The sequence below is a fragment of the Phytophthora sojae genome, assembly GCF_000149755.1.
Source record: "Phytophthora sojae unplaced genomic scaffold PHYSOscaffold_14, whole genome shotgun sequence".
In the NCBI taxonomy this organism is placed as follows: Eukaryota; Oomycota; class Peronosporomycetes; order Peronosporales; family Peronosporaceae; genus Phytophthora; species Phytophthora sojae.
In genome coordinates, this window is record NW_009258128.1 from 1078614 (window position 1) to 1102377 (window position 23764).

General features: G+C 58.3%; 9 protein-coding genes across 9 annotated transcripts; 4 read left to right on the forward strand and 5 right to left on the reverse strand.

The window, feature by feature from the left end:
* Positions 1 to 64: 64 nt before the first annotated feature.
* PHYSODRAFT_341673 (hypothetical protein) lies at positions 65 to 3419 on the reverse strand (the record flags this gene model as incomplete). The annotated part of the gene is made up of 7 exons (XM_009540013.1): positions 65 to 173; positions 215 to 310; positions 381 to 662; positions 1196 to 1391; positions 1469 to 1661; positions 1698 to 1867; positions 1943 to 3419. 7 exons carry the CDS (start codon positions 3417 to 3419, stop codon positions 65 to 67), a joined length of 2523 nt encoding a protein of 840 aa, XP_009538308.1.
* Positions 3420 to 5739: 2320 nt separating this feature from the next.
* On the reverse strand, positions 5740 to 6039 carry PHYSODRAFT_369612 (hypothetical protein; the record flags this gene model as incomplete). The annotated part of the gene is made up of 1 exon (XM_009540014.1): positions 5740 to 6039. A coding segment is annotated over one exon (300 nt), but the record flags the coding sequence as incomplete, so codon positions are not given.
* Positions 6040 to 6241: 202 nt separating this feature from the next.
* Positions 6242 to 7046, forward strand: PHYSODRAFT_341675 (hypothetical protein; the record flags this gene model as incomplete). Its single annotated transcript, XM_009540015.1, has 3 exons — positions 6242 to 6523; positions 6600 to 6648; positions 6724 to 7046. 3 exons carry the CDS (start codon positions 6242 to 6244, stop codon positions 7044 to 7046), a joined length of 654 nt encoding a protein of 217 aa, XP_009538310.1.
* Positions 7047 to 7148: 102 nt separating this feature from the next.
* On the reverse strand, positions 7149 to 9132 carry PHYSODRAFT_307350 (hypothetical protein; the record flags this gene model as incomplete). Its single annotated transcript, XM_009540016.1, has 5 exons — positions 7149 to 7342; positions 7399 to 7983; positions 8076 to 8505; positions 8820 to 9048; positions 9083 to 9132. The coding sequence occupies 5 exons, from the start codon at positions 9130 to 9132 to the stop codon at positions 7149 to 7151; spliced, it is 1488 nt and encodes a 495-aa protein (XP_009538311.1).
* A 976-nt stretch (positions 9133 to 10108) lies between these two features.
* On the forward strand, positions 10109 to 10954 carry PHYSODRAFT_307351 (hypothetical protein; the record flags this gene model as incomplete). The annotated part of the gene is made up of 1 exon (XM_009540017.1): positions 10109 to 10954. The coding sequence occupies one exon, from the start codon at positions 10109 to 10111 to the stop codon at positions 10952 to 10954; it is 846 nt and encodes a 281-aa protein (XP_009538312.1).
* A 65-nt stretch (positions 10955 to 11019) lies between these two features.
* Positions 11020 to 15459, reverse strand: PHYSODRAFT_319816 (hypothetical protein; the record flags this gene model as incomplete). The annotated part of the gene is made up of 5 exons (XM_009540018.1): positions 11020 to 12407; positions 12452 to 12838; positions 12887 to 13304; positions 14516 to 14815; positions 14839 to 15459. The coding sequence occupies 5 exons, from the start codon at positions 15457 to 15459 to the stop codon at positions 11020 to 11022; spliced, it is 3114 nt and encodes a 1037-aa protein (XP_009538313.1).
* A 1286-nt stretch (positions 15460 to 16745) lies between these two features.
* PHYSODRAFT_391275 (hypothetical protein) lies at positions 16746 to 17348 on the forward strand (the record flags this gene model as incomplete). Its single annotated transcript, XM_009540019.1, has 1 exon — positions 16746 to 17348. A coding segment is annotated over one exon (603 nt), but the record flags the coding sequence as incomplete, so codon positions are not given.
* A 1104-nt stretch (positions 17349 to 18452) lies between these two features.
* PHYSODRAFT_367869 (hypothetical protein) lies at positions 18453 to 18947 on the forward strand (the record flags this gene model as incomplete). Its single annotated transcript, XM_009540020.1, has 2 exons — positions 18453 to 18513; positions 18619 to 18947. Coding segments are annotated over 2 exons (390 nt in total), but the record flags the coding sequence as incomplete, so codon positions are not given.
* Positions 18948 to 19564: 617 nt separating this feature from the next.
* PHYSODRAFT_531520 (hypothetical protein) lies at positions 19565 to 23074 on the reverse strand (the record flags this gene model as incomplete). Its single annotated transcript, XM_009540021.1, has 3 exons — positions 19565 to 22648; positions 22739 to 22766; positions 22905 to 23074. 3 exons carry the CDS (start codon positions 23072 to 23074, stop codon positions 19565 to 19567), a joined length of 3282 nt encoding a protein of 1093 aa, XP_009538316.1.
* Between the last annotated feature and the right edge of the window lie 690 nt (positions 23075 to 23764).

Here is a 23764-nt window from a genome sequence, read left to right on the forward strand (position 1 = left end):
TTCCTCCAGAACTTCAGTCAGATAGCATGTACCAGTAGTAAGCGCACCATTCAGTAACGTGGTTTCAAAGTTTCTTCCGCTTCCTCGTGCTTCTCCTCTCGTCTCCAAGCCCAGCCAGCGTGGATCCCTTCGCAGCCGCCGCCGACGCTGGTCGGAAGAAGCCGCTCGAGAGACTGAACGCGGCGTTCAACGAAACCGGCCGCCACGCTCCTACATCGCGGCCTGGCGCTGGCCGCCAGAGAGCTCGACGCCGACGCCGAGCGACGGCACGCGAGAATGCTTCGCCGCCAGGAAGCGCCGGCCGAGCGCTCTGGGCCACGAGCGCGGGGAAGATGCATGATCGAGCGCAAGCCCACGAGCGCAATCGGTTTACGCTCCACGGTGGGGAATTCTTTTGCGCCTCCTCTCTACCGGCGTGCATCTCTCGCCGCGGTTCAAGTGTAGGTCGGGCCTCGCTGAGGCGGGCGGCGCATGTGAAAGTCTCACCTGCCTTGCCTTGCAGGCCTTCGTCTGGACATGCGTCAGGCCTGTCCTCCTGATCCGCACGGACCGCAGGGTTCAAGAAGATCAGCGCTGCTGCTGCTGCTGCTGCCGACTTGGCATCGCTGGTGAGAAGAGCTCGTAGCGGAGCTTCCCGCCGGGGTTTCTCGCGCGCCAAAGACCTGCTGGCGAGAGCAGTCGCGCCTGTTGATATGGATCAAGCAAGCTTCGGCTGCGGCGGCCAGAGAGCATGAGCGCAACACGACGTCGCCGAGATCCTAATGATCGCCGCCGCCTAGGCGCCAGCAGAAGTAGAGCGGCAATTGGATCAGCATTGCGGCGCAAGTTGACGGTGGACCAGCCGACAGGTCCACTGATCATCTCATAGACTTCCCTGAGGCCGGCTGGTATGGCATTGACTCATCGCGAGGGAGGACAGTCGATGCCGACATCTCGGCTGTATGTAGCGGGGTACACGCTTATCGACCTGCGGTAACAAACCTGAAGTCCTATGCATAATATCTGTGGACACAGCTTTTTGAAGACGTAGGATAGGCTGGGTTAATACCTTATCCGAAATGGAGTTCCTGATGGGTATTACTATTCGACTAGAGAAGCATGTAGCCTGGTGCCCACCTTGCTTGTGTCATAGAGACCTGGCGTCGCGCGCGAAAGCGACGTATCCACACCGACCGAAGCCAACTACGAGCGTTACCCCTTCACAAAAGGGTGAGCCAGCGCGTCTCGCACGGAGATCCGCTTGGACGGGTCCAGGGTGAACATCCTGTCCAGCAGGCTCCGGAGCTCCAGCACCTGCTTCCGATCGTCCGTGGCGCTCTTCGCAGCCATCAGACTGCTGGCGAGGTCGTTTTTGGTCTTGATGGTTTCCATCAAGCGCAAGATGGGCTTACCTGGAGGTTGAAATGCAACATGAAACACAATTCAGCTACACAATCGTAAGACAACAGAATCGCATGATGCTCCTTACCCGTGACTCGGTCGCTCTCGCGGCTGCAGAACTTGAGATCTTCCGTGAAATGCGGCTCCATCTCAAACTGGTCAATGTATGCCTGGCGGTGCTTCTTGATCAGCTTGTTCGGGATCTTGCCCTTAAGCTCCATGAAAAATTTGAGCATCTCGTTGTTCGTACTCCCTGGAAACATAACTTTGCCAGTGAACATCTCATACAAACAGCAACCGACAGACCACATATCTACCGCTTTGTCGTAGGCGAGGCCCAGCACGATCTCGGGCGCGCGGTAGAAGCGGCTGACCAGGTACGGCGTCGGGTCCTGCTTCCCGGCATCGGCTTTAAACGCTGAACCAAAGTCGCACAGCTTGATGGTCGTTTGCTTTTCGTCTAGCAGGATGTTGTCCGGTTTGATATCTGCAAAGCAAGACCATGCCAAGGAGTTAGACTTTATCTCTTCATCACACCAGCATAATTCACGTCCACTCTTACCAGCATGGATCACTCCGCATGACTCCAAATGATTGAGTGCGATCAAAAGATGCTTGCTGAAGACGCGCACAGCTTGGATCGAAATGCCGCCCTTGCCACCAAACTTCTTCATGGCCTCGCGGACGTTCATCTGCATGGGCTCGAAGACCATCGCGACGTGGTTTCGGTGGGTGAACGAGTCGAGCAGCCGAATGCAGTGTTTCTTGTCACGCGGGTCACGCTCGCCCAGCTCGTTCAACAGCTTCAGCTCCGTCTGCGCTGCGTCGCGCATAATGTCGTTGTTTCGGATGAGCTTGACAGCCACCACGCTCAGCGATCCACTGCCTCCAGTCTTCAACAGGGTAATGCATTGGCAGCGCAGCACAGTCGAAAACACGCCCTTGCCGACCGTCCCGAGCACACGATACTTCCCGTTCAGCACTTCTCCAATAGTGGTAGAGTAATACCCCTCCGCGTCGTCGCAGTTCGACTGCAGCGACACTTCATTCACCGTGATCGCAGCTACGCCAGCGCCGCCGTTCATCGCATCATCGTGGTCATCCAGTGCTGCCATCGAGAACATGTCGAACTCATCAGCAGAGGTCGCAGCAGTAGCAGAAGCAGTCTTCTTCGGCGATACCACCGTCTTCAGCGGGGATTTAACAGCCTCCGTCTTCTTCTCTGGTGATTCCACCGTCTTCTCTTGCTCTTTCTCCGCCTTCGTAGCTGATGGGGAGAGCGCCGGGCTGTTGACGACTGAAGTCCCCGTTCCGTTCTTCTTAATCACCGCGATCGTGCTCCTCGCGTCGGCCAACGCCTTCAGGATGTCCTTCTTGATGGAGCTGACGTCCAGTGCTGGCTTCGAGGATGCCACAGCCTTCTCACCAGCCTTCTGCAGCTCCTGCTTCTCAACAGACTCAACACTAACAGCGTTACTAGTCTCAGTCTCCTCGGTAGTCACCGCAGCCTCCTGGTCCTTACTCTCTCGCCCTGCGACCTCCGTCGATGGGTCCTTCTGCTGCGTCTCGACGTCCCGCATGGCTACATCTTGACTCTCCACAGTCTGCAGCTTCCCCTGATCAGCCGCCGCCTCGTCCAGTTGCTTCTTGGCCTTGGAAACCTGTGAGGGAGCCACAGACAGCGACGTCTTGTCCTTCGTCTCCTCCTGCCGCTTCTCCTTGGCCTTAGACGCCGACCTGGACCTGGATCTGGAGCGCGAGCGGCGGCGGTCTCGCTTCTCGTCGCTTCCACGCCGTCTGCGCTTGTGGCGCTCCCTGGAGCGAGAGCGAGAGCGCGAACGGTGGCGCCGATGGCTCTGACTGTGGCGGTGCGTGCGTCGCGACCGCTCGCGGCTGCGGCTGCGACTTGGACTGCGCCGCTTGGACGAGCGGCGGTGCGAGGACGTGCGCGAGCGGGAGACCGACGGCGACCGCGAGCGGGAACGATGTGAACGCCGCGCGCCGCGATCCGCCGAGCGGTCCGAGTGGCTGCGCGCCATGGTCGAATAATGCGGTACAACCAGGTTAATTTAGGATATAACCTGGTTATAGTTGGCCCGGCCAATCAGAGGCAGGTTATCATCTACTCTATTCAATCTGGCCGTGCAAGCTTATAGTTTATACGTACCGGCGCTATTCCGGCCCTTGTTCAAGTGGAGAACGTGTTCTGGGCTGAAATTTTCTAGCGATATGATTGGATAAAACTTTGGCATGAATCGTACAGGTTTTGCTCGTTCGTGTTCTTAGGAGCTCCGATACCAGAACACCTACACGAGGTGTTCCCTGGGGAGCACATTTGTGCCAGGAATCACGGGCAAGGACAAGGCAGGTTTGCCTCCTCCTACGCCAATCAGAGTCCGAGTCAGAAAGCCCGTAGGAAGCCCGACAACCATGCTTTCTGTGCGTTGCCGTGGGCAATGGCAACGTCGAAATGCTTTATATGTGCATCCAGTGACTAGTCTACGACGTGTTGTTGAATGCCCAAGTGTCCTCACGCTAGGGCCTGCCGTATAATTACAGCTAGCCCACGCACTAGCGAGAGGACTCTGTACATGTGCTTGGTGGTGATTCAAAAAATGACGGGAGGTCAGCAGATGGAGTCCTCCGGAATTTACTTGGACAAGCCCAGCACACGTTTTGAAAATCACAAGCACAAATCGTGCCTCAGCCAAAAGCCCTAGCCCGCACTGAAGCACAGAACACATTCCCCACCTGAACAAGGGCCTAAAGTCTGTCGATCTAGTAGTGACGGCAGATCACTTCAATGGAGTGGTCAAGTTCCTGGCCCCGTTTCTCCATCCAGAAGAGCCTTCTGTCCTCCGCAGCGTGAACGAACTGGTACGCGGACACCCCACCCCAATCACAGCTGAAACAGGTATCGCTGTCGCTACGGGGAAGAGGAGAACAAGCCCAACACACAGTAGAGCAGCACAAAAGACGATGCCCCATGAGGCGGAACCCAAGCGCATCGCACGCTCTGTCATATAACGAGAAGTAGCAATTAGCAAATAAAACCAGCAACACGAGTATTGAGGGCCACGTACTATCGTAGAGCTGATAACGATGCTCCCCCGAAGTGCGCTCGGGGACGTCACAAAGAACGCCAACATGTCCATCGTCTCCATGCCTCGAGAAAGGGATCGATGTGTCGCTGGATATCTTCCCCTCTTTCAGCTGCTGGTAGTCAGGATCACACTCGTTCAGCCAGCCGTCTTCATTAACGAGCGACGAAGAGGACAGGTTCGTCGGTGGCCCAGTACCCCCAGTTTATTACGAATTGCGCGTTTGAGGTGTATCGCACGCTTGTGCCTGAATATCTGGAACTCCTCGAGCCGTCCGCCGGGCACCGCAGCTTAAGCCGCTCAAGGTCTTTCTCGCCTTAGAATGAGCGTCGCTGCCAGTCATCCTGCGCGTGTGGCGAGAATTCTAGCATGACTTGGAAGTTTTAGCAATGCAGCATGTCGGTTAGTTTCAGCATACGCTTCGCAACACTCTCGACGACAAACGGAGACACCTCCCGTTGACACCAACGGGAAAACGATGCAACACTGTCTGGTAGACATTATGGGTCCGCACCCCCTCTAGGACCTGGCAAAGCTCTTTCAGACTGGAAATCTGGTGGATCTCTCTGAGAAGGTCACTCTTCGCGCACTCGACAGAACTCTCGGAGGGTAAGAAGCACTCGCGAGTGACGCCTCCGAACGTTTTGAATCGCGTCTTAATAGCTTCGTCGCTGATGGAGCTCATTCCCCTTGATCCAACCAGAGAGAGCGCCATCGCGGATTGTCGGGGCTCGTAGCAAGTCCAGAGGGGCATGAAGATAGTGCTGTGGTTCTTACTCATATCGCGTAGCCATTCCTCATCGGGGCTTGTGAAAACGACCATCCGAATAGGCCACCAGACTTTGTTTGTTTGACTCCATCGCACAAGATGAGCACCTTTTTCTTCTTCACGTACGCCTCTTCCAAGACCATGTCAAGCACCACTTCCCGTTTGCTGGAAGTGTATCTAGCCAACTGTTCTCCAGCGTCGTTGCCGCTCTTGAAGCCAGCGACCTCCGCGATATCCTTCATCACGATGGACATCGCAATGACCCAAGTCTCGGTTTCTTCCTTTCGAAAATGACTGAAGAAGTATGCGTAGAAGACGGACGTGCCGACGCCTGCGAATACATGTAGCAAAAAACTCGATGAGCACATTAAAGCCACGTAACGTCGAATCTATCGCTTGCACTCTGTCCAACAGCACGAGATCTTAGATCGCAAGAACAAGCAGTAGTTGTCGGGGATACGTACGCTTATACTTCAGGGCATCGGGAGCCGGCACCACGATCAGGACGTGAATTTGACCCTTCATCGGCTGAAACTTCTCTCCGAAACACGCGTCGTTCTTCAGCGACGAAAAGGGATTCATGTGCTCGAAGCCGCGAGGGTATCCAAGGTTGTCTAGCGCCACAGCAGCCGCTGCTCGAGTCTCACTCAGCCACTTGCCGCCCCTTTTCGCCAGGAAAAGCTGCAGGCCTTGTGCTTCACATGCGATGATCGCTGGATTCGCTGCACAGATCGCGTCCTTCAACGCCGCCACTGTGTGAATCTCGTCGATGTCCACAGGGAAGGCGCTGAAGGCAGTGAAGGGCTCGCGGACGACCACATTGAAGAGAGACAACATCAGCTTTTCGTTTTTGGAATGAAAAAAGTGTTATGGGCGAAAACCATGATGGATGGAGACTGACTCATTGAGCATCAATCAAACGCAATTTGCGATCACCCGTACGATTGATGTTTGGTAAAGTCCCTAAAGGTAACCATAATTCGTACGATTGATGTTTGGTAAAGTCCCTAAAGGTAACCATAATTCGCAGGTATCTGCATCGCTACCGCTCCCTGTCAGCCTCCCGCGCCTGCAGCCGCTCGTCACGGTGGCGCAGTCCAAGCCGAAGCCGCCATCACTATCCATACCGACACCGACACCGACACCGATCTCGCTCACGCTCACGCTTCGGGAGACACGAAAGCTACGAAACGAGAGACCGTCGACGTTCGCGCTCCAGATCCAGGCTCAGGACGGCAACCCCCAAGCTCACAGAAGAGCTGCCGCCAATACCGTTTGTGCATCAGTACCAAAACGGCAACTATTTCTGCGTTCGCGAATGCTGCGACCATTACTGCAAACTGGTGAAGGGAATGCTGGACGGCGGGAAGAAGTGCGTGACGGTGACGGGGACAACAGGTCGGTGCTGCACAATGTACCTCAAAACCATGGCTTTACTGTGCTCATCGAGTTTTTTGCTACATGTATTCGCAGGCGTCGGCACGTCCGTCTTCTACGCATACTTCTTCAGTCATTTTCGAAAGGAAGAAACCGAGACTTGGGTCATTGCGATGTCCATCGTGATGAAGGATATCGCGGAGGTCGCTGGCTTCAAGAGCGGCAACGACGCTGGAGAACAGTTGGCTAGATACACTTCCAGCAAACGGGAAGTGGTGCTTGACATGGTCTTGGAAGAGGCGTACGTGAAGAAGAAAAAGGTGCTCATCTTGTGCGATGGAGTCAAACAAACAAAGTCTGGTGGCCTATTCGGATGGTCGTTTTCACAAGCCCCGATGAGGAATGGCTACGCGATATGAGTAAGAACCACAGCACTATCTTCATGCCCCTCTGGACTTGCTACGAGCCCCGACAATCCGCGATGGCGCTCTCTCTGGTTGGATCAAGGGGAATGAGCTCCATCAGCGACGGTCGGCGTTCGAGCTAGCACCTGCTGCACCGGCCTCGAAGATCCATTCCAGCAGCGGTGCAGCTTGCGGGATACCGTCGAGTGACGCGCGTATCTTCTCCCTATCGGCATCGACGAATCGCAGCAAATGTTTCGCGGGCTCCTCGATGACAAACGGAGACGCAAGTTTCGTGTCCTCATTCAGCCCTGTTTCGTTCACCGGAACATGATGAAGGACACTGTGGCAGTCAACGCGATTCGACGTTCCTCTTGAGTAGTTTCCAAAGCTTTTTCAGACTGGAAAATTGCCAGATCTCTCTGCAGGTCACTCTTCGCGCGCTCGACAGAACTCTCTGAGGGTAAAAAGCACTCGCGAGCCACGCCTCCGAAGATTTTGAATCGCGTTTCAAGAGCTGCGTCACTGACGCAGCTGATCTCCCTCGATCCCGCGAATGAAAGCGCCATTGCGGCTTGTCGAAGCTCGTTGTGCGTCCAGAGAGGCATGAACAGCGTGCAGTCGTCCTTCCTCACCTGCCTCAACCACTCCTCGTCCGGGCTGGTGAAAACGACCATCTGATGAGGCCACCAAAGGTGAGTTGGCGCTCCGTCACACAGGAAGAGCACCTTTTTCTTCTGTACGCGTGCCTCTTTCAAGGTCGTGCCAATCGCAGCTAGCTTTGTACTGGTAAAACATAAACCCAAGTCTTCCCCAGCATCCCTTCTGCCCTTGAAGACGGTGGCCACTGCGATGTTATTCATCACATGGGACATTGCAATGACCCAAGAGTCGGTCTCTTCCTTCCGAAAGTGATTGAAGAAATAAGCGTAGAAGACGGACGTGCCAACACCTACGAATACATGTAGCAAACAATCCATGAGCACCATAAAGCTATAGCTTTGCGGTACATGTACATTCAGTCATGCACAGCGCAATACTCACCGGGTGTCCCCGTCACCGTAACACACCTCTCCCCGCTGTCCAGCATCTCCTTCACAAGTTTGTAGTATCTCTCGTAGCATTCACGAACGTAGAAGTACTTGCCGTTTCGGTACTGATGCACGAACGGTATGGGCGGCAGCTCTTCTGTGAGCTTTGGGGCTGCCGTTCTCAGTCTGGATCTGGATCTGGAGCGTGAGTATCGACGGTCTCTCGTTTCACGACTTTCGTGTCTCCCGAAGCGTGAGCGAGAGCGCGATCCGTGTCGATAGCTGTTCGGACTGCGTCTCGGACTACGCCACCTAGGCGAGCGGCTGCGGGAGCGGCAGACCGATAGCGAGCGCGGGGAACGGAGGCCACTCGAATAGTTGCGTGCCATGGTAGGAAGAAGAATCTCAGTGAACATCAGTCGCGTAGTGTTTTTCGGTGATGGCTGGATCCATCAATTATGGCGAACCCAGTTACTATCACCTCATATTCTTCACATACTAACTCAAAATACTTTGATAGATGGGATAGGAACAGTGAGTACATGCTGCATTGTTAAAACTTCCAAGTCATGCTAGAATTCTCGCCACACGCGCAGGATGACTGGCAGCGACGCTCATTCTAAGGCGAGAAAGACCTTACTTAAGCTGCGGTGCCCGGCGGACGGCTCGAGGAGTTCCAGATATTCAGGCACAAGCGTGCGATACACCTCAAACGCGCAATTCGTAATAAACTGGGGGTACTGGGCCACCGACGAACCTGTCCTCTTCGTCGCTCGTTAATGAAGACGGCTGGCTGAACGAGTGTGATCCTGACTACCAGCAGCTGAAAGAGGGGAAGATATCCAGCGACACATCGATCCCTTTCTCGAGGCATGGAGACGATGGACATGTTGGCGTTCTTTGTGACGTCCCTCCACCTCAATTCGTTTTCCAGTGGCTGCTGTTCGAGTTCCACTGCCCCGTGTGCCGGACGGGGATATTTCCCACTGCGTTCACCAACAATTGCCGAGCAAAACGCACACAGAAGTATGTGCAGTGGTGGCTGAGCGACTTCGAGGAGGAGGCGGCATCGTTGTCCACTATCTCGGCCAAGGACACATTGACGTCTTCATAGCACGCAACCCCGCTTTAAGCTTTAACTGACAAGACCATGGTTTCTTCATTAATTTTGTAAAGTTAAGCCTTAACCCCTAACAAACAACGGAGCCTAGACATCTTCGATTGCGACCAATGCGTGTCACTACGCAGGGGCTCGTCCTTCCGCTTCCTCGATCAAGTCGCTACAATAGTCCAGGATGTCAAATACCAAAAGCTGCATCAACGACAAAGCCACCGCCAGCGCCATCATGATGCTGCGGTTCTCTACGCAGGCCACTGCAGCAATAATGGAGATCGTCAAAGTGCCAGGTGCGTAACGTCGAATCCATCGCTTGCACTCTGTCCAGCAGCACGAGATCTTAAACCGCAAGAACAAGCAGTAGTTGTCGGGGATACGTACGCTTATACTTCAGGGCATCGGGAGCCGGCACCACGATCAGGACGTGAATTTGACCCTCCATCGGCTGAAACTTCTCTCCGAAACACGCTTCGTTCTTCAGCGACGAAAAGGGATTCATGTGCTCGAAGCCGCGAGGGTATCCAAGGTTGTCTAGCGCCACAGCAGCCGCTGCTCGAGTCTCGCTCAGCCACTTGCCGCCCCATTTCGCCAGGAAAAGCTGCAGGCCTTGTGCTTCACATGCGATGATCGCTGGATTCGCTGCACAGATCGCGTCCTTCAACCCCACAGCCATGCCACTGTCGTAGACATCCGCAAAGTGAGAAGATGGAGGGGAACTGATCCCCACACACTGCTCGAAAACCAGCATTCCAAGCGCATTTGGCGACTGTCGTCCTAGCCACTTAGCAACTTTGAAGACGTTCTCCTTTGTCACACCGCGGAGCAAGAAGTTTTCACAGCCACGAGCCGATCGACTTTCTTGACTGTGAAGCACAGGTAGAGGCGCCCTGGTGTGGTTGCGGATTCGCAGCCAACGGCACTCGCTCGAAATGCTGCTCGACCATGTTTCACCCGTGATCCCGCTGCTTGTTCACGTTTCGTCCGTGGTGATGGCGACGGGTTTTGTCTATTACAAGTGCACTGTGTCCAGCTTAACAAGCAAGAAAACCTGGAGTGTGTTCTACCGATACTCGGAGTTCGACACCTTCAGGAGGAAAGTGGAGAATCACTGGACATGTCACGCCTCCAACTGCTTGGGCTCGTGTCAGGCTGTGCGTGAGGTCGTCCACGCGTACTTCCCCAAGAAGCGTCTTCCGTTCATGTCCTCGTTCCAAAGCGTGATGACCAGTCGCAAGATCAAGTTCGAGGTAGTGCTGACACACCTGCTTCGATGCGTGCTGCTACCCGGCAGTGCGATGAAGTGTCCTCACGCCCGCCAGAATCTACCAGCAGGAGTCTTCGAGTTCCTTGGGGTGGCGAGTGATGCCGATATGCGCTCGGTCTTGCAGGTGTTCATCGATAACTGCCAAGATGTCTGGAAGAAGGTGAAGGTGGGTTTCAAAGCAATGGAGACCAGTCATTCGAAGTGGACGAAGGTGCGGTGCAGTTTCTGCCAGTGCGATGTGGACTTGACGCGCGACCTCCCGCAATGCAAAAGCGCGGTTGTGGTGCTCCCCTGCAAGCACACTTTCCACCGCAAGTGCGTTTTCCAGTGGCTGCGGTTCCAGATCCACTGCCCCGTGTGCGGAGCTCGATTTGCCCGCAAGGTGTTATCAACAACTACCGCTCAAAGCGAAACACAGTGCGGTGGTGGCTCAGCGACTTTGACGGTGATCTACCATGGGAAACAACAGGGTCTCTGTGGTTCCAACGACAAGGAGGACAGTAAATGCTGATGCTGGTAACGTTAAAATTGCTGCGAATCGACTGGTCTTACGTGTATATCGGTGTCAATGGTGGTTTAGAGTTCTTCATGCTGCTTGCTCAGCCGAAACAGGGGTTTGGTGGCGCGTTCTTCGATGCTTGACGCGCGTAGTGCCCAGCCAATTGGCAATGCCAACGCTCCCATTCCGATACAGGCGCCCCACTGCGCAGCAGTTAGTGCCGCGCAATGGAAGAGCTGACCTCCGAGCTGTACGATGGCGACTTGCAGTCCACACTGGATGCAGAGCGCAGCGAGACTCAGTTTGTTGTTCCAGATCTCCACAACGCGGAGCATCGGCGCGTCGGTCACGCCCTGGCGGCAGTTGAGCTGGTTGAAGAGCTGCAGCCACACGAACGTGTTGAAGACGATGGTCAGGTGCTGCGTGGCCTTCGCGTCGTCGTCGTCGCTCACGGACGCGCAGCCCGACGGCACGTTGAACCACTTGTCGCCGAGGAACGTGAGCAGCAGCAACAGCGTGAGCTGGAGCAGCAGCAACAGCGTGAGCTGGAGCAGCGTTTGACCCGCAATGTGCTTGGCCATACGTGGGGATACGAGTGATCTACTGCGGGCGTACGGCTGACGCGCGAGCAGCTCCGCGGCCTTGGGCTCGTCGGTTGTGAGCACCAGCGACGCGAACACGTCCATGAAGAGGTTCACCCAGAGGATCTGCACCGCTGCAATGGGGGACTGACGCAGAGTGACGGCACCGACCCACGCCACGCTCAATGCCACGGCGATAACCGTGAGCTGGAACTGCAAGAACTGCGAGGTGCCGTCAAACACTCCACGCCCAGAGACCACGGCGCTTACCACTCCGGCCAGGTCGTCGTCCATAAGCACAATATCTGCCGCCTCCTTGGCCACCGAAGTGCCGCTCTTCCCCATTGCGAACCCCACGTGAGCCGCTCGAAGTGCTGGCGCATCGTTTGTGCCATCTCCCGTCACGGCCACAAGTTGCTGGGGAAGAAGCTTCGAGGATCGAAGGCCAGTCACGAGCGTGTGCTTGTCCTGCGGTGAACTACGAGCCAATACTCGCAGTGAAGGCCACGCCTGGTCGAAGATTTCCTGACGAATCTCTCCACGCGAGTCCAGCACCAACGCCCGGAAGTCGGGCCCCTCCATGACGGTGTAGACACCGTCATCTTCCTCTGAAGCAGACAAGATGCCGCACTCACGCGCAATCGAGCGCGCAGTCAGAGCATTGTCGCCCGTCACCATGCGAACCACAATGCCCGCTTTCTGGCAGGAGATCACGGCTTCACGCGTTCCAGGACGCAGCGGGTCAGCAATGGCTACGAGCGCAAGACACACGAGCTGCTGCTCCAGCACCTCGGGCAAAGCGGAATCCACGACGTCCCCACTGGCTTTGCTGTCTCTGTAGGCGAGACACAGCGTGCGGTATCCGCGCTTAGCAGCACGTTCTTCTGCAGCCACTCGCGTCGGTCGTTAGTCAGTGGGAGTTTGCCACCCGAGCGCGTCTGCAAGTGAGTGCAGCGCGCCAGTACAAGCTCAGGAGCTCCCTTCGTGTATGTTCTCCATTGATCAGCATCTCCACCTTGAACCGGTACGACCACGGACATGCGCTTGCGGTCGCTGCTGAACGGCAGCACGCGTCGAATGTCGGCGTTCTTGCGCATTTCGACGTAATCGAAGTCTCCATCGCTGCAAGCTGCAGCAAAAGACAGCAGTGCGCCTTCCGTCTGACTGCCCAACGCCTTTCGTGGAGTGTCCGCGTCTTCGCCGTCCTCAAGTAGGAGAAGTTCTGCGGTCGAGTTGAGCGCCACACCCTCACAAAGCGTTCGAACCATCGTACCATTCATTGCAGCCTTGGCTGCATTGGCAGAGTTGAAGTCAACTTGGGCGTTTGCTGCGTTGTCCAGGAGGCTCACGAAGTCATCTTCGCTCTCAGGTGCAAGCCACAAGCGCGCCACGCTCATCTGGTTGGCCGCGAGCGTTCCAGTCTTGTCCGCACACAGCGTAGTCGCGTTGCAGACGGTCTCGCAGGCAGCGAGATGGCGCACTAGACTGCGTCCTCGGAGCATGCGACGTACAGCGAGAGCTAGCGCAATGGCCACAGCCAGCGGGAGACCTTCCGGGATGGCCACCACCAAGATGGTCGTGCCCAGGACGAAGTACGACAAGTAATCGCGCAGATACGCTGCTTCCCAGGACTGACGAGGCTCCTGCACGAACGTCTCGATGCTGAAGCGCGGACAGAGCACGACGAAGATGAGAGTGGCGACAATGACGCCCATCTTGCCCAGCCACAGGTTGAGCGCCTCGATCTTCTGAGCCAGCGGAGTGCGTTCGCGACGAGCCTTCTTTTATTTTCATTTCAAGGTTGAGGTTAGATTGAGTTCATTTATCCTAACTAAGACAACGACCGACGCATCCACCGTCAACACCGAGCTCATATCTCCCGATGCCCCGCCGAATAGTTGAAACGGTCTACTCGACTTCCGTCGATTTGGTACCGCGGACAGCGAACGCGGTCCCGCTGCTCCTTCAGCAGCGCCTGCCCTCCGAAGCTTGAGTTCTCCACTGCATTTTCCTGGGCCGACTTGCGTTCCTTCTTCCCAATGTGTTGCAGGCCACCAGCGAGCGCCCCAGCAGCGCTTTATGCGGCGACGTGTCGTCACCTTCCCCGAGTCAGCCGTATCTGGGTCTCTGCCACTGCGATTTTCTTCGCCCCGCCGCGCCATGAGTGCACCATGAGAGGACCACCCCGTCGCAGCCAGCTCCATGTAGCGCAGGCCACGTTGACTGACAGCATGCTCCCGCGCGTCACTACGAGTGCTGTGGAGGGTGTGCGCACGTTGGAGTGCCGCACACCCGACGATCTGGTGACCTGCCAGTATCGCACGCAACCTTTGTAGGCTATGACTACCAGGAGGGCCCACGGCGTCACCCGTGGCCTGGTTTGTAATGGGACACGGCGCGGTGGGCTACATGTAGACCACCGTGGACCCCCCACAGGCCCCGCCTTCCGGCTGACGGTCAAAATACCGCCGCAATACGCCGCCGCACGCAGCGACGCAGAAATCCAGCTTGGTCCGCGGCTTCACCCCCGAGCTGCCCAGCCGTGGCGTGCAAGCACGCCGGCCAGGTGCATGCCTTTCGCTGGAGCTACTGGCTCCACAAGGGAGTCGCCGTCGTCCAGTCGTGGCTAATCAGAGCGCTCTCGATGCTCGCCGGCGCGCTCTGATTGGCCGAACCGCTGGGTCAGCTGGCTCTATCGCCGCACTGCCCGCTGATTGGTCCTCCCGGCGACTTGAGCTCCACGGCGCAGATTGACGAGTGCGTTCACGACGAGCCTTCTTCTTCTTCTTCTTCTTCTTCTTCTTCTTCTTCGTCTTCGAGGGATCGCTCAGCTCCTTCGCCTTCGTAGACGCCTCCACAACCTCCAAAGAGAAGTAGCTTTCGTCCTGAACGGATGCAGCCGAGTAATTCGGCTTCTTCTTGTCTTCTTCTGCCTTCTCCTCTTCGTCCTCCTGCTCTTCGCCCCCACCATTAATTAGCGCCGTGATCTGACCGTACTGCGAGTGCTCGCCCACAGCATCTTGGCGAAGCCCTCCATTACCCTCGTACCAGAGTAAAGCTTGACCGGCAAAGTCTCCTCTTCAGCAGAGCCCTTGGAGCCTGGCAGCAACAGAGCGTCGCCCTTGCGCATGAGCTCGGGCTCACCCGTGAGCGTGCTCTCGTCCACTTTGAGCTCGCGCGTGTTGAACGCAAGCCCGTCGGCCGGCACCACGTCCCCAGGCTCGAGCTGCACGATGTCGCCCACCACCAGCGACCACTTGCGCACTCTCGAGTCACTACTGTCGTCCGAACTCTCGGGCTCGCTCCGTAGCGCACAACGCGCACGAGTTCGTTCTCGTTCACAGCGTTGAGCGCTCGGAACTGTCGCTCCTTCTGGAAGTCCCCGACCGCCGTCACCAGAGCGATGGCGAGCACGGCGATCAGCACGCAGGTGCCCTCCATCCAGCCGGTACTGGGGTGACCCCCGACGGCCATGCCAAGAGCGACAGCCACGACGCCGTCGATGACCAGAATGAGGTTCGTAGTGTCCATGAACGCCGCCTCAGCCATGAGCCGAAGCAGCCCGCGCGCGGGTGACGGAGCGACGTAGTTGGCTCCGAACCACTCGGCGCGGCGAGCCAAGTCTCCGTCCGAGTCATCGGCACTGAGACCCTGCTCCAAGTCCACGCGCTGCACCCGCGCGAGTCCCAAGACGCCTCCGAGACGTTCCAACTGAGTGTGGAAGTCCTGCTCTTCGTCGTCTTGGAAGTCCGACGCTGCGACGGCGCTGGCGACGGTACCGGGCGACGAAACTGAGGAGGATGAAGACGGAGACGTTGGAGGAGGAGCGGAGCGGTCAGGGAGAGCGAGCAGCCGACGCAAGTCCGTCGGCAGGAGTGGGAAGGCCTCGGAGGCGCCCGCCACGGGCGACAAGGCCAGCAGCGGTCGGTCGTCCATCGAAATCCGCTTGAGCTCGACGACGCAAACCGATGAATGAAGGCGGTGCGGCACCCGAAGCTGGAGCTGATTGCCCTGGTTCATGCACTGCGCTTGGTGCTTACGATTCGTTAACGCAGACTGGGACACAACATACTTTTGGGATGCGTGCTCTGTCAAGGTGCCACCCCTGTGATCTTGTCATCACAACTGCGTTATGCTCATTACCCAGGATGAGACGACAAGACAGCGACATCAACGCCGTTCCACCAGGAAGGCATTGCTGCACCGAGAGATCTCTCGAGCTCAAAGCAGCACTGCAGGAGCCAGGACACGGTTAACTTGGCTTCGTGATGCATTGCATCGAATCGGTCGACACTTTGCCCCACGGTCTTGTCGAGGACGATCGCTGGGACTTCTAGCCCCACACAGTTCGTCGGCGTTATATGTAACATGCAGTCTGACGCTGTCAGGTTCCGCAACAGGTGAGTCAGCACGGTGAGTGCCGGTGCAGCCACGCTGCGGTTCTTGGAAGAAAGCTCTTCACTTATTAAGCTTTGATCTGTCGCCAGGACACGGCAGATGTGTCAATGCTACGAAGAGCAAACGGAGTCTCGCCGGCGACCCATTCCCAGGTTGCCACATACTACCGAACCAGCCAACATGCTGAAATACGCGGTGACCAACGCTGTATGCAATGCTCTGTTGTACGAAAGCGCTCAAACCCGTATGCAATGCAAAGTGAAACTTTGGTACAGTGTACCCTAACTGTAACCGCGTACCATCTCAGCGTAACCTCCTTCCGGCCGCCAGCAACAAAAACTTCGAAAATGGCCCAACCGGCGGCAGCGCGGGAGGCGTGCGCACCCGCGGCGCCAGCGTCCGACCCCTCGCCCTCCACATCGTCCGCGACCGCTCCCGACGCGGCTAAGACGACACCAAGCGCCCCCGTGCCGGTCTCGTCCTCCAGCTCCCAGCAGAAGCCGGGAAATGGCGGCGACAAGGCGACCAAACCCTCGACCCGCTCAAGCTCGCAGCCGTTCGCCGCCCCAGCGGCTAAACCAGCCTCCGCCAGCGCCCAAGCGTTAGAGAATCAGAATCAGCAGCAAGAGGAGTACCGGCAGCGGTTGAAGCAGCTCCAGAGCGGCCGTTCCGGCTCCGGTACGGCTGCTGACGCGGCAGACACGGCGTCGGCCGGTACCCCCGCGTCTGCGGCCGCTACGCCGTTTACAGAGGCTAAAACTAGCGATAAAGCAGCCAGTTCCAGTGCCAAGACGGCTGCAGAGGCTGCGCCCGCCGGCGCGGCCATGGATCGAGCTCTGCGGGCTCAGGACGAGGCGCGCAGGCTGCAGTTCGCCCTTGCCCAGCAGCAGGTGCAGCAGTACCAGGCCATGACGAAGCAGCTCGAGGCCCAGTCCGGGATCGCTATGACGCCCTCTAGCAGCATCGGGGCAGCTAGTGCAAGTGTTGCCGGCCTTGCCAAGACGTCGGAAGACCTGCAGAAGCTCCGGACGGAACAACTGGCCAGGCTGCAGCAGAACGTGCAGCGTCAAGCGGCCATGGCGGCCCAGGCGGTGCAGAAGCGGTCGAACGAGGAGTGGCTTCGCAGCAAGCTGCTGCTGGAGCAGGAACACCTGAGGCTCATGAGGATGCAGGAGCAGCAGGTGAAGCAGGCAGGCAAGGGCAACACCGTCTCGACGGCCACAGCCACATCCATCGCCGACAGTTTGCTGGCGCAGCAGCAACAGGTCATCCGACAGCAGCAGCTACTGAGGGATATGCTCCAAAAGCAGCAGAAGCAGCAACAAGCGCAGCTCCAGCTCCAGATGCAGCTCCAGAAGACCGGGGAGAAGACGGTGGCCAAGCCGGTGACGACGTCGACGGCAGCTAAGACCCCCGTGAAGCCGTACACCTCTGTTACGACGACTGCAGCTTATTATGCCAAGAAGCGGAGGCTGAGGACCTCGTTCGACATGGATTTGGAGGCGCTGGCGAAGAGCTGTATCCGGGTGGCGAACGCGAGAACCGACTGCGAGATGCGCCAAGCTCTGGACAAGATGACGGCGTGGCTGAACCGCTGTACTGAGCTGCAGTTGCTGCAGATTGCACAGCGAGACTACCGCGACTCCTTGGCGCATCGTCGGCCCCTGCTGGTTCAACAGGATCGGTGGCCGCTGGATCTCCAAGTCAAGTCCGAGCACGTCACACAGAAAATCGTGCAGATGCTGGGGGCATTTTTGCTGCGGGAAAAGAACAAGACTGCCCAGCAGCAGGCTGCCGCTAAAGCCGCCACTGCTGGGACGGGGACAAGCTCTGCCGGGACGGGGACAAGCTCTGCCGGGACGGGGACAAGCTCTGCCTCCGCCATCCCCGCTACAACCGCTGTTCCAGCCTCCACGACTCCTGTCGCAACGACCGCTGCCCCAGCTGCTAGTACTGCTTCGACCGCTCAAGCTTCCGCTACGAGTGCAGGTGCTACGACAACTGCCAGCACCGCTGCAGCTACCCCTTCTTCTGGTACAGCCACCAGTGCAAGTAGGACTTCGACTAGTAATTCAGCGGCGACATCGGCAACAACGACGACGACACCGGCGCCAACGGCAATAGCAACTACGACTACGACTACGATACTAGCTCCTGCAGTCCGGGTCCCCGAAAAACGTGACGCGGCGGAAGTCGAGCGCGACTACGCGGAGGTAAAGGCGCTTCTCCAAGCCAAGCAGATCGAGACGAACCAGAAGGCGAAGGCGAAGCGCGATGCCGCGAAGCTGGAAGCCGCGAAAGCCGTGGGTGCCCGCACCATTGATCCAACGACAGCAGCGATGCTAGCCGCGTCGTCCAAGCGCCCGTTGCAAGTTGACATCCCTGGGGCCGTGAAGAAGCCGCGGACGGATTCGTATACGATGCCGACTACTGCCTACCGACCTCCATCGACGTCCGTGCCCCCGATCTCGCCCCGCGTCGCGCAGAAGTTCTACGATCTCGACTTGACCACCAGGACGACCACCGACTCGGAGGACAAAATGTATTTGCCCACCAAGAACATCTCCAAGATCATGTACAGAGCGCTCCCAGGTGCACACGAAGAGGAGGCTACAAGTGCTGGAGTCACCATCAAGCGCGAGAACAAGAGTGCAGCGCCCGCCGTCTCCCCGTCACACACCGTCCACGAGCACGAAGCTTCCGATACGATCAGCATCAGCGATGACGCTGTGACCTTCATGCAGGAATGCGTGACCGAGTTCCTCCTGTACTTCACGAGTGAAGCCCGCGACCGCTCCATCATGGAGAACCGGAGAACGAAGAAGGGCGTGGGCCTGTCGATCTCGGGCGAGAACGTCGTGGAGGGCATGGAGAACCTGGGATTTACGTCGTACGCGCGGATGCTGGCCGGGTACAACGAGAAGGTCAAGGCCAGTCAAGACGCCGCGGCGCGGATGAAGATGGAGCGGAAGAAATTCGTGCAGCAGAAGGCGATGGAGCAAGCGAGGGTGGCTGCCGCTGCCACTATCGTGGCTAATGCTGCGAAGATGGCGGCAGCGGGCAAGACTGCGGGCTCCCCCTATTCGTACATGAAGATTGGGCCGGCGGCGTCGCCATTGGCACGGCCAGGTGCGGTCACTACACCATCAAGACCACTCGCCAGCACGTCGGTGGCGACTGCGGCCGCCTCAGTTGCTTCCAAGACCGTGACACCGACAGCGAGACCAGCACCAGGAGCCTCGACAACACCGAGAGCGGCAGCACCCGCTTCAGCCCCGCCAACATCGACAACAAAATGAGTTTTTGAGTGTGAGCAGCAAGTACAGACGAAAACATTTTGATTGCCTGGCAGTAACTCACTATCGGGGTTTGTTCATGTTCGCTGCATTGAGCTGTGGTGGCCTCTGCGGTGTTTGTTGAGCGCGCCTAACCTTCCTGCTTATACCTACCTACACTACCTATCTATGACCAGGATGATGTCGGCGAAGACTCGTGCTCTCCCGCCCGCTCTCGAGGAAAAACACACTTGACACACATACACAAAGCGGAGGCCGACGGGGGAAGAAGAGGATTTGCTGGATGGGGAGGTGTCGCGCCGTCAGGGTCGGCCGCTGGCTCAACTGGATGCGAGGCCGACTGATATTTACAGGTTCTTCGTGTACTGCTGCGAGATCTGCGAGCGCATTTCCCAGGACGAGGGCGACTTGAAGTAGCGCAGCATGTCCGCCTCCGAGGGCCGCTGGCCCGAGGGCAGCGCCACGGCGGGCGCGAGGCTTGCCTCCACGATCGTGCGCAGCTGCAGGGTGCTGGCGGAGAAGACGGAGAAGTAAATGGTGATCCGCGTACGCAGGCGCTTCGGCTGGCGGCCGCGACGTCCCAGTGGCTCTTCCTCGGGCTCCTCGGGTGAGTCCTCCGCTTCGTCATCGTCCAGTTCCTCCTCCTCTTCGTCGTTCTCAATCGCTTCGATCTCGTTGTCGTCAGGCCAGCGCATGAACTGCACGGCCACTGCACTGCCGTTCGAATCGCCGATGCCGCGCACGCGCCACGCACGGTAAGCCATCAGCGAGCGCTTACGAGACCAGCCGAACGGGAAGTAGTCCTGCGGCAGAACGACGGTCGGCTCCTGCTGATCCAGCTGCAGCAAGAATACGGCGTCGGCAGACACCAAACTGTTTGGAAGAGTCAACGTCATCGTAGTGTCCGTCTCTGTGACGTGGAACGTCTTGGTCGTGTGTGCATGAATGCAGCGCCCCAGCCACGACAGCGACGAAGCTGCCGTCGCGGATCGGACCGACGCAACGCGCTGTGGTTGCTGCAGGTGGTGCTCGTCCGCCTCCCCTTGGCGGTTCCACTCACCCGTTAGCCCAGTAGCTCCCGTGAGCGCCGCCTTACGCAGCGACGCAGCCACCTCCAGATCCTGCGGAGACGGCACCGCGTCCTGAATAGCGCGGTAATAGTCCGCAAACACGTTCATGTACGGCAGCGGACGCAGCGCGCCCTCCTCCTTGTCCCCTGCTTGCTGCTGGTCGTCATCGTCCAGCACAACCCACCACGGCTCCTGCAGCAACCACGGCTCGCAGCTCTTGAGCATCTCGTACAGGTCCCATTCGCCCTCATCGGCGGACTCAGCGTCGCCCCAAGACTTGTGCATCCGGCGCGGTAGACGCGACACCTGAGCCTCCACTGCTTCATTCAGCAAGTCCACAAGCTGCGCGTAAGCCGCCAGCGCGCCGCGTCCAGCCTGGGCGCAGTCGTGCATTTTCTGGCGCATGTCCTCCAGCAGTCCAGAGCTGACCAGCGCAGTGCACACCGTCACGAGATTGGAACACAGATACAAAAGCTTCGGGTTGCTCAAAGGAATCTGCACCAGAGTGCATTTCTTGCGTTGCGCGCGTGGCGTCTGGTTCGAAGCCGCCGCCGGGGGCGTCGTCGGCATCGGGGGAGTGATCATCTCGAACGAGTGGCGATACACCTTGGGCGTCGGCTCCTTCTGCTTCGCTGCGACCTCCTCGAAGCGATGGATGCGCTTCACGATCGTGAACGCGAGCTGCAGGATGCGCGCGCGCCGGTAGAGCTCGCTGTCAGTGGGGACAGGGGCCACCATCGGAGGCGTGTAGCCCGGTGACGATACCGGCGACAGCGTCGGGTGAATTTTCTCCGAGGCCTCGATAGCAGCAGTGATCGCCTTGTCCGAGTCCGTGGAGCGGTTGCGCTTGCGGTTCAGATAACTGTCCGGCGATGATCCGGGCGACATCATCATCATGGGGATACCGCCTCCTTCAGGGATCATACCTTGTAAACTACTGGACCAGGTATCACGTCGAGCGTACGGGTACGGTCGAGCAGAAGCGTACGCGTGCTGGTGCAGTGCTGCGGCCGTGAGGCGCGTTGTATTGGCTGACGGAGGAGGACCGGAGCGAGACGAGGACGCCGCAGAACTGGACGACGACGGAGTTGAGCTCGCAATGGGCGTGCTCGTGTAGGGCGAGTGGCTCTCCAGACGAAGCTGCATCATACCTGTAATGGGGGTAAGCACGGGAACTGGTCGCTGCTGCTGGCGTGAGATGGTCATCGGGTTCGACACGGGCATCGGGAGAGCTGCCAAGGACGAGCGTCTCGTGTGGAACGGGCAGTTGCCTCCCGCTGCTCTGGGCACTGCCGGATTGTGGAGGAATGACCCAACTCCCGGCAGTGACGGCGTCGAGGCGCGGTTCTCCTGCAGTCCGTCGAAGCGAGGCGGATGCGTCGCCGAAAGCGACAGTCTGTGCGGCTGCTGGAACTGCTGCTGCTGCTGTTGCTGCTGTTGAATGGTGGGGAACGAGATGGTCGAGAAGTAGTCCGTCTTGAGCGACGCCGAGCGCGTCAGGCGTTTACGCTCACGTCGAGCGGGGTCCCTCTGTCCAGCCATGAAGCCCGTCGGCGCTTGTCGCTGTTGCTGCTGCTGCTGAGCCGCTGCAAACAGCGCCGCCGCATTAGCCGCCGCCGAGTTGTTGCCGCTGCCCAACAATTCATCAATGCTCCTCGCGCTCTGAGGAGGAGGCGGCGAGTTCACTCCCGGTCCTCCTCTCCCCATGGGCAGCGCCGCCTGCTGCAACTGGTGGATCCCCATGGCCGCCGCCGTCGCGTTCGCTGCGGCCCCATTGGCCAGCGCCGCCTGGTTCATCGGCGAGCGGAACGTCTTGCGCGCCTTGCGACTGGACGAGATGCGGAAGGCCGGAGACGCCAGCGCCGCCACGCACGTCAACGTGTTGGCGTTGCCGCTGGCGCTGGCGTCGAAGACGTAGACCTTGAACACGTGCAGGTTCTTGCAGTTGAGGCGCGACGACTGCCAGCCGTAGTGCCACGACTGGCGGTTGCCGTTGAGCAGGAAACACGTGCTGCTGCTGTTGCCGTTGTTGCCATTGTTGCCGCCGCCTCCGTTGGGCACCGCCGTGCCCCGGAACCAGCGGCCGAAGGGCTGGTCGGGCATCTTGACGTCGTCGAACAGCTCCTGGCGCGGGTACTCGCGGCCGACAGTGAGGCTGCCGCGCCCGAGACTGGTGTCCACCGAGGTGGGCATGGTGGGGGACGGAAGCGTCTTACTGTTAACTGGTTGCTGCTTGGCGACTTCCTCGAAGCGACCGAGCACCAGTTGACAGTTGGACAGGAAGCACTCGACTACGAGTCCCGAGCCGCAGAAGCTCTTGGGGTTGTGCCCTCCACAGCAGTGGGGGAAGCAGCGTAGATTCTGTAGAGTGGGTAGAGCGGGGAGGGGGAAACTGGTTAGCACTTGCGTAATTAGAGACACTTGATGTCTCCGCCCGGTTAAGGTACTCACCTTGTGGCCACTAGCTTTGTTGCTTCTACTCGACGGAACGCACGCACAAAGTTTCCACACATTCCACACAGAGAAGATAAAAAAACGCCCCGGTTAGCACCACGCAATTTTCCTTCTCTAGGTAGGAACTTTAAACACACACACAGTGTGGCAACTTTAAACGCACCTTAAATACTCGCTGGTGAAGAGCTCCTTCTCGCACTGGTTGTGGATGAAGCGGCAGGAGCCCCCTCCCTCCGCCGACGCCGCGCCGGCGTCGTCCGACATGCTCTCGGAGCTCGTGTTGTCCGCCTGGTAGGCGGCGTAGCTGGCCGCGTCCGTCCACTGGGTCGCCATGCCGGGGGAGCTTTGCCACTTGCCACGCCTCGAGCTCTTTCGCTTGTTCCGGCCGCTGAGGTTCCCTCAGGTTTAGAGAAAGCCCCGGCGCTGCGCCTCCTGCTCTCTACAGCGATGGGCCAAAAATGCGTCACGACGGTGCGACGGATCCGAAATCCCCTTTCATCCAATCACAGCGCAATCACCGGACCACTTTCAGCCAACGAACGCTGGTGAAAAACTTTTGGCACTTTGGACTGCACATGGCGATCGTCGAGCATTACATTTTGCGTTACTGCAACGTCTGACATGTTGTGGCTCTATTGCCTGCTCGCTGCCGGTGTTGCTGCATGTTGTTGTTGTTGTTGCTGTCGTTGTTGCGCTGCCTGGCCCAAAGCTTCAAAGATCGCATGCAAGTTCCGCCGGCCTCGGCTCGGCTTGGGACTCCGCAACCGGCTGGAGGAGCTCTGTGTTCTGCACCAGGGTGGACCTTCTGCAGCCTCGCTTAGCTCAGATCAATGGCAGATCCTGCGACTTGAGGGCACACAGTCCCGTGCGATCCGACAATGGCGGCGGCGCCGGCGTCCGCGGCGTGCTGGCGGGGGCGTTCGCGGAACACGCGCCGTGCCTTTCGATGGGGCTCGCTTGAAGCGGCCCGGCAGGCAAAAATTGGCCGCGCGTGGTCCCTGCGCGGGACTTGTCCTCGTGTCG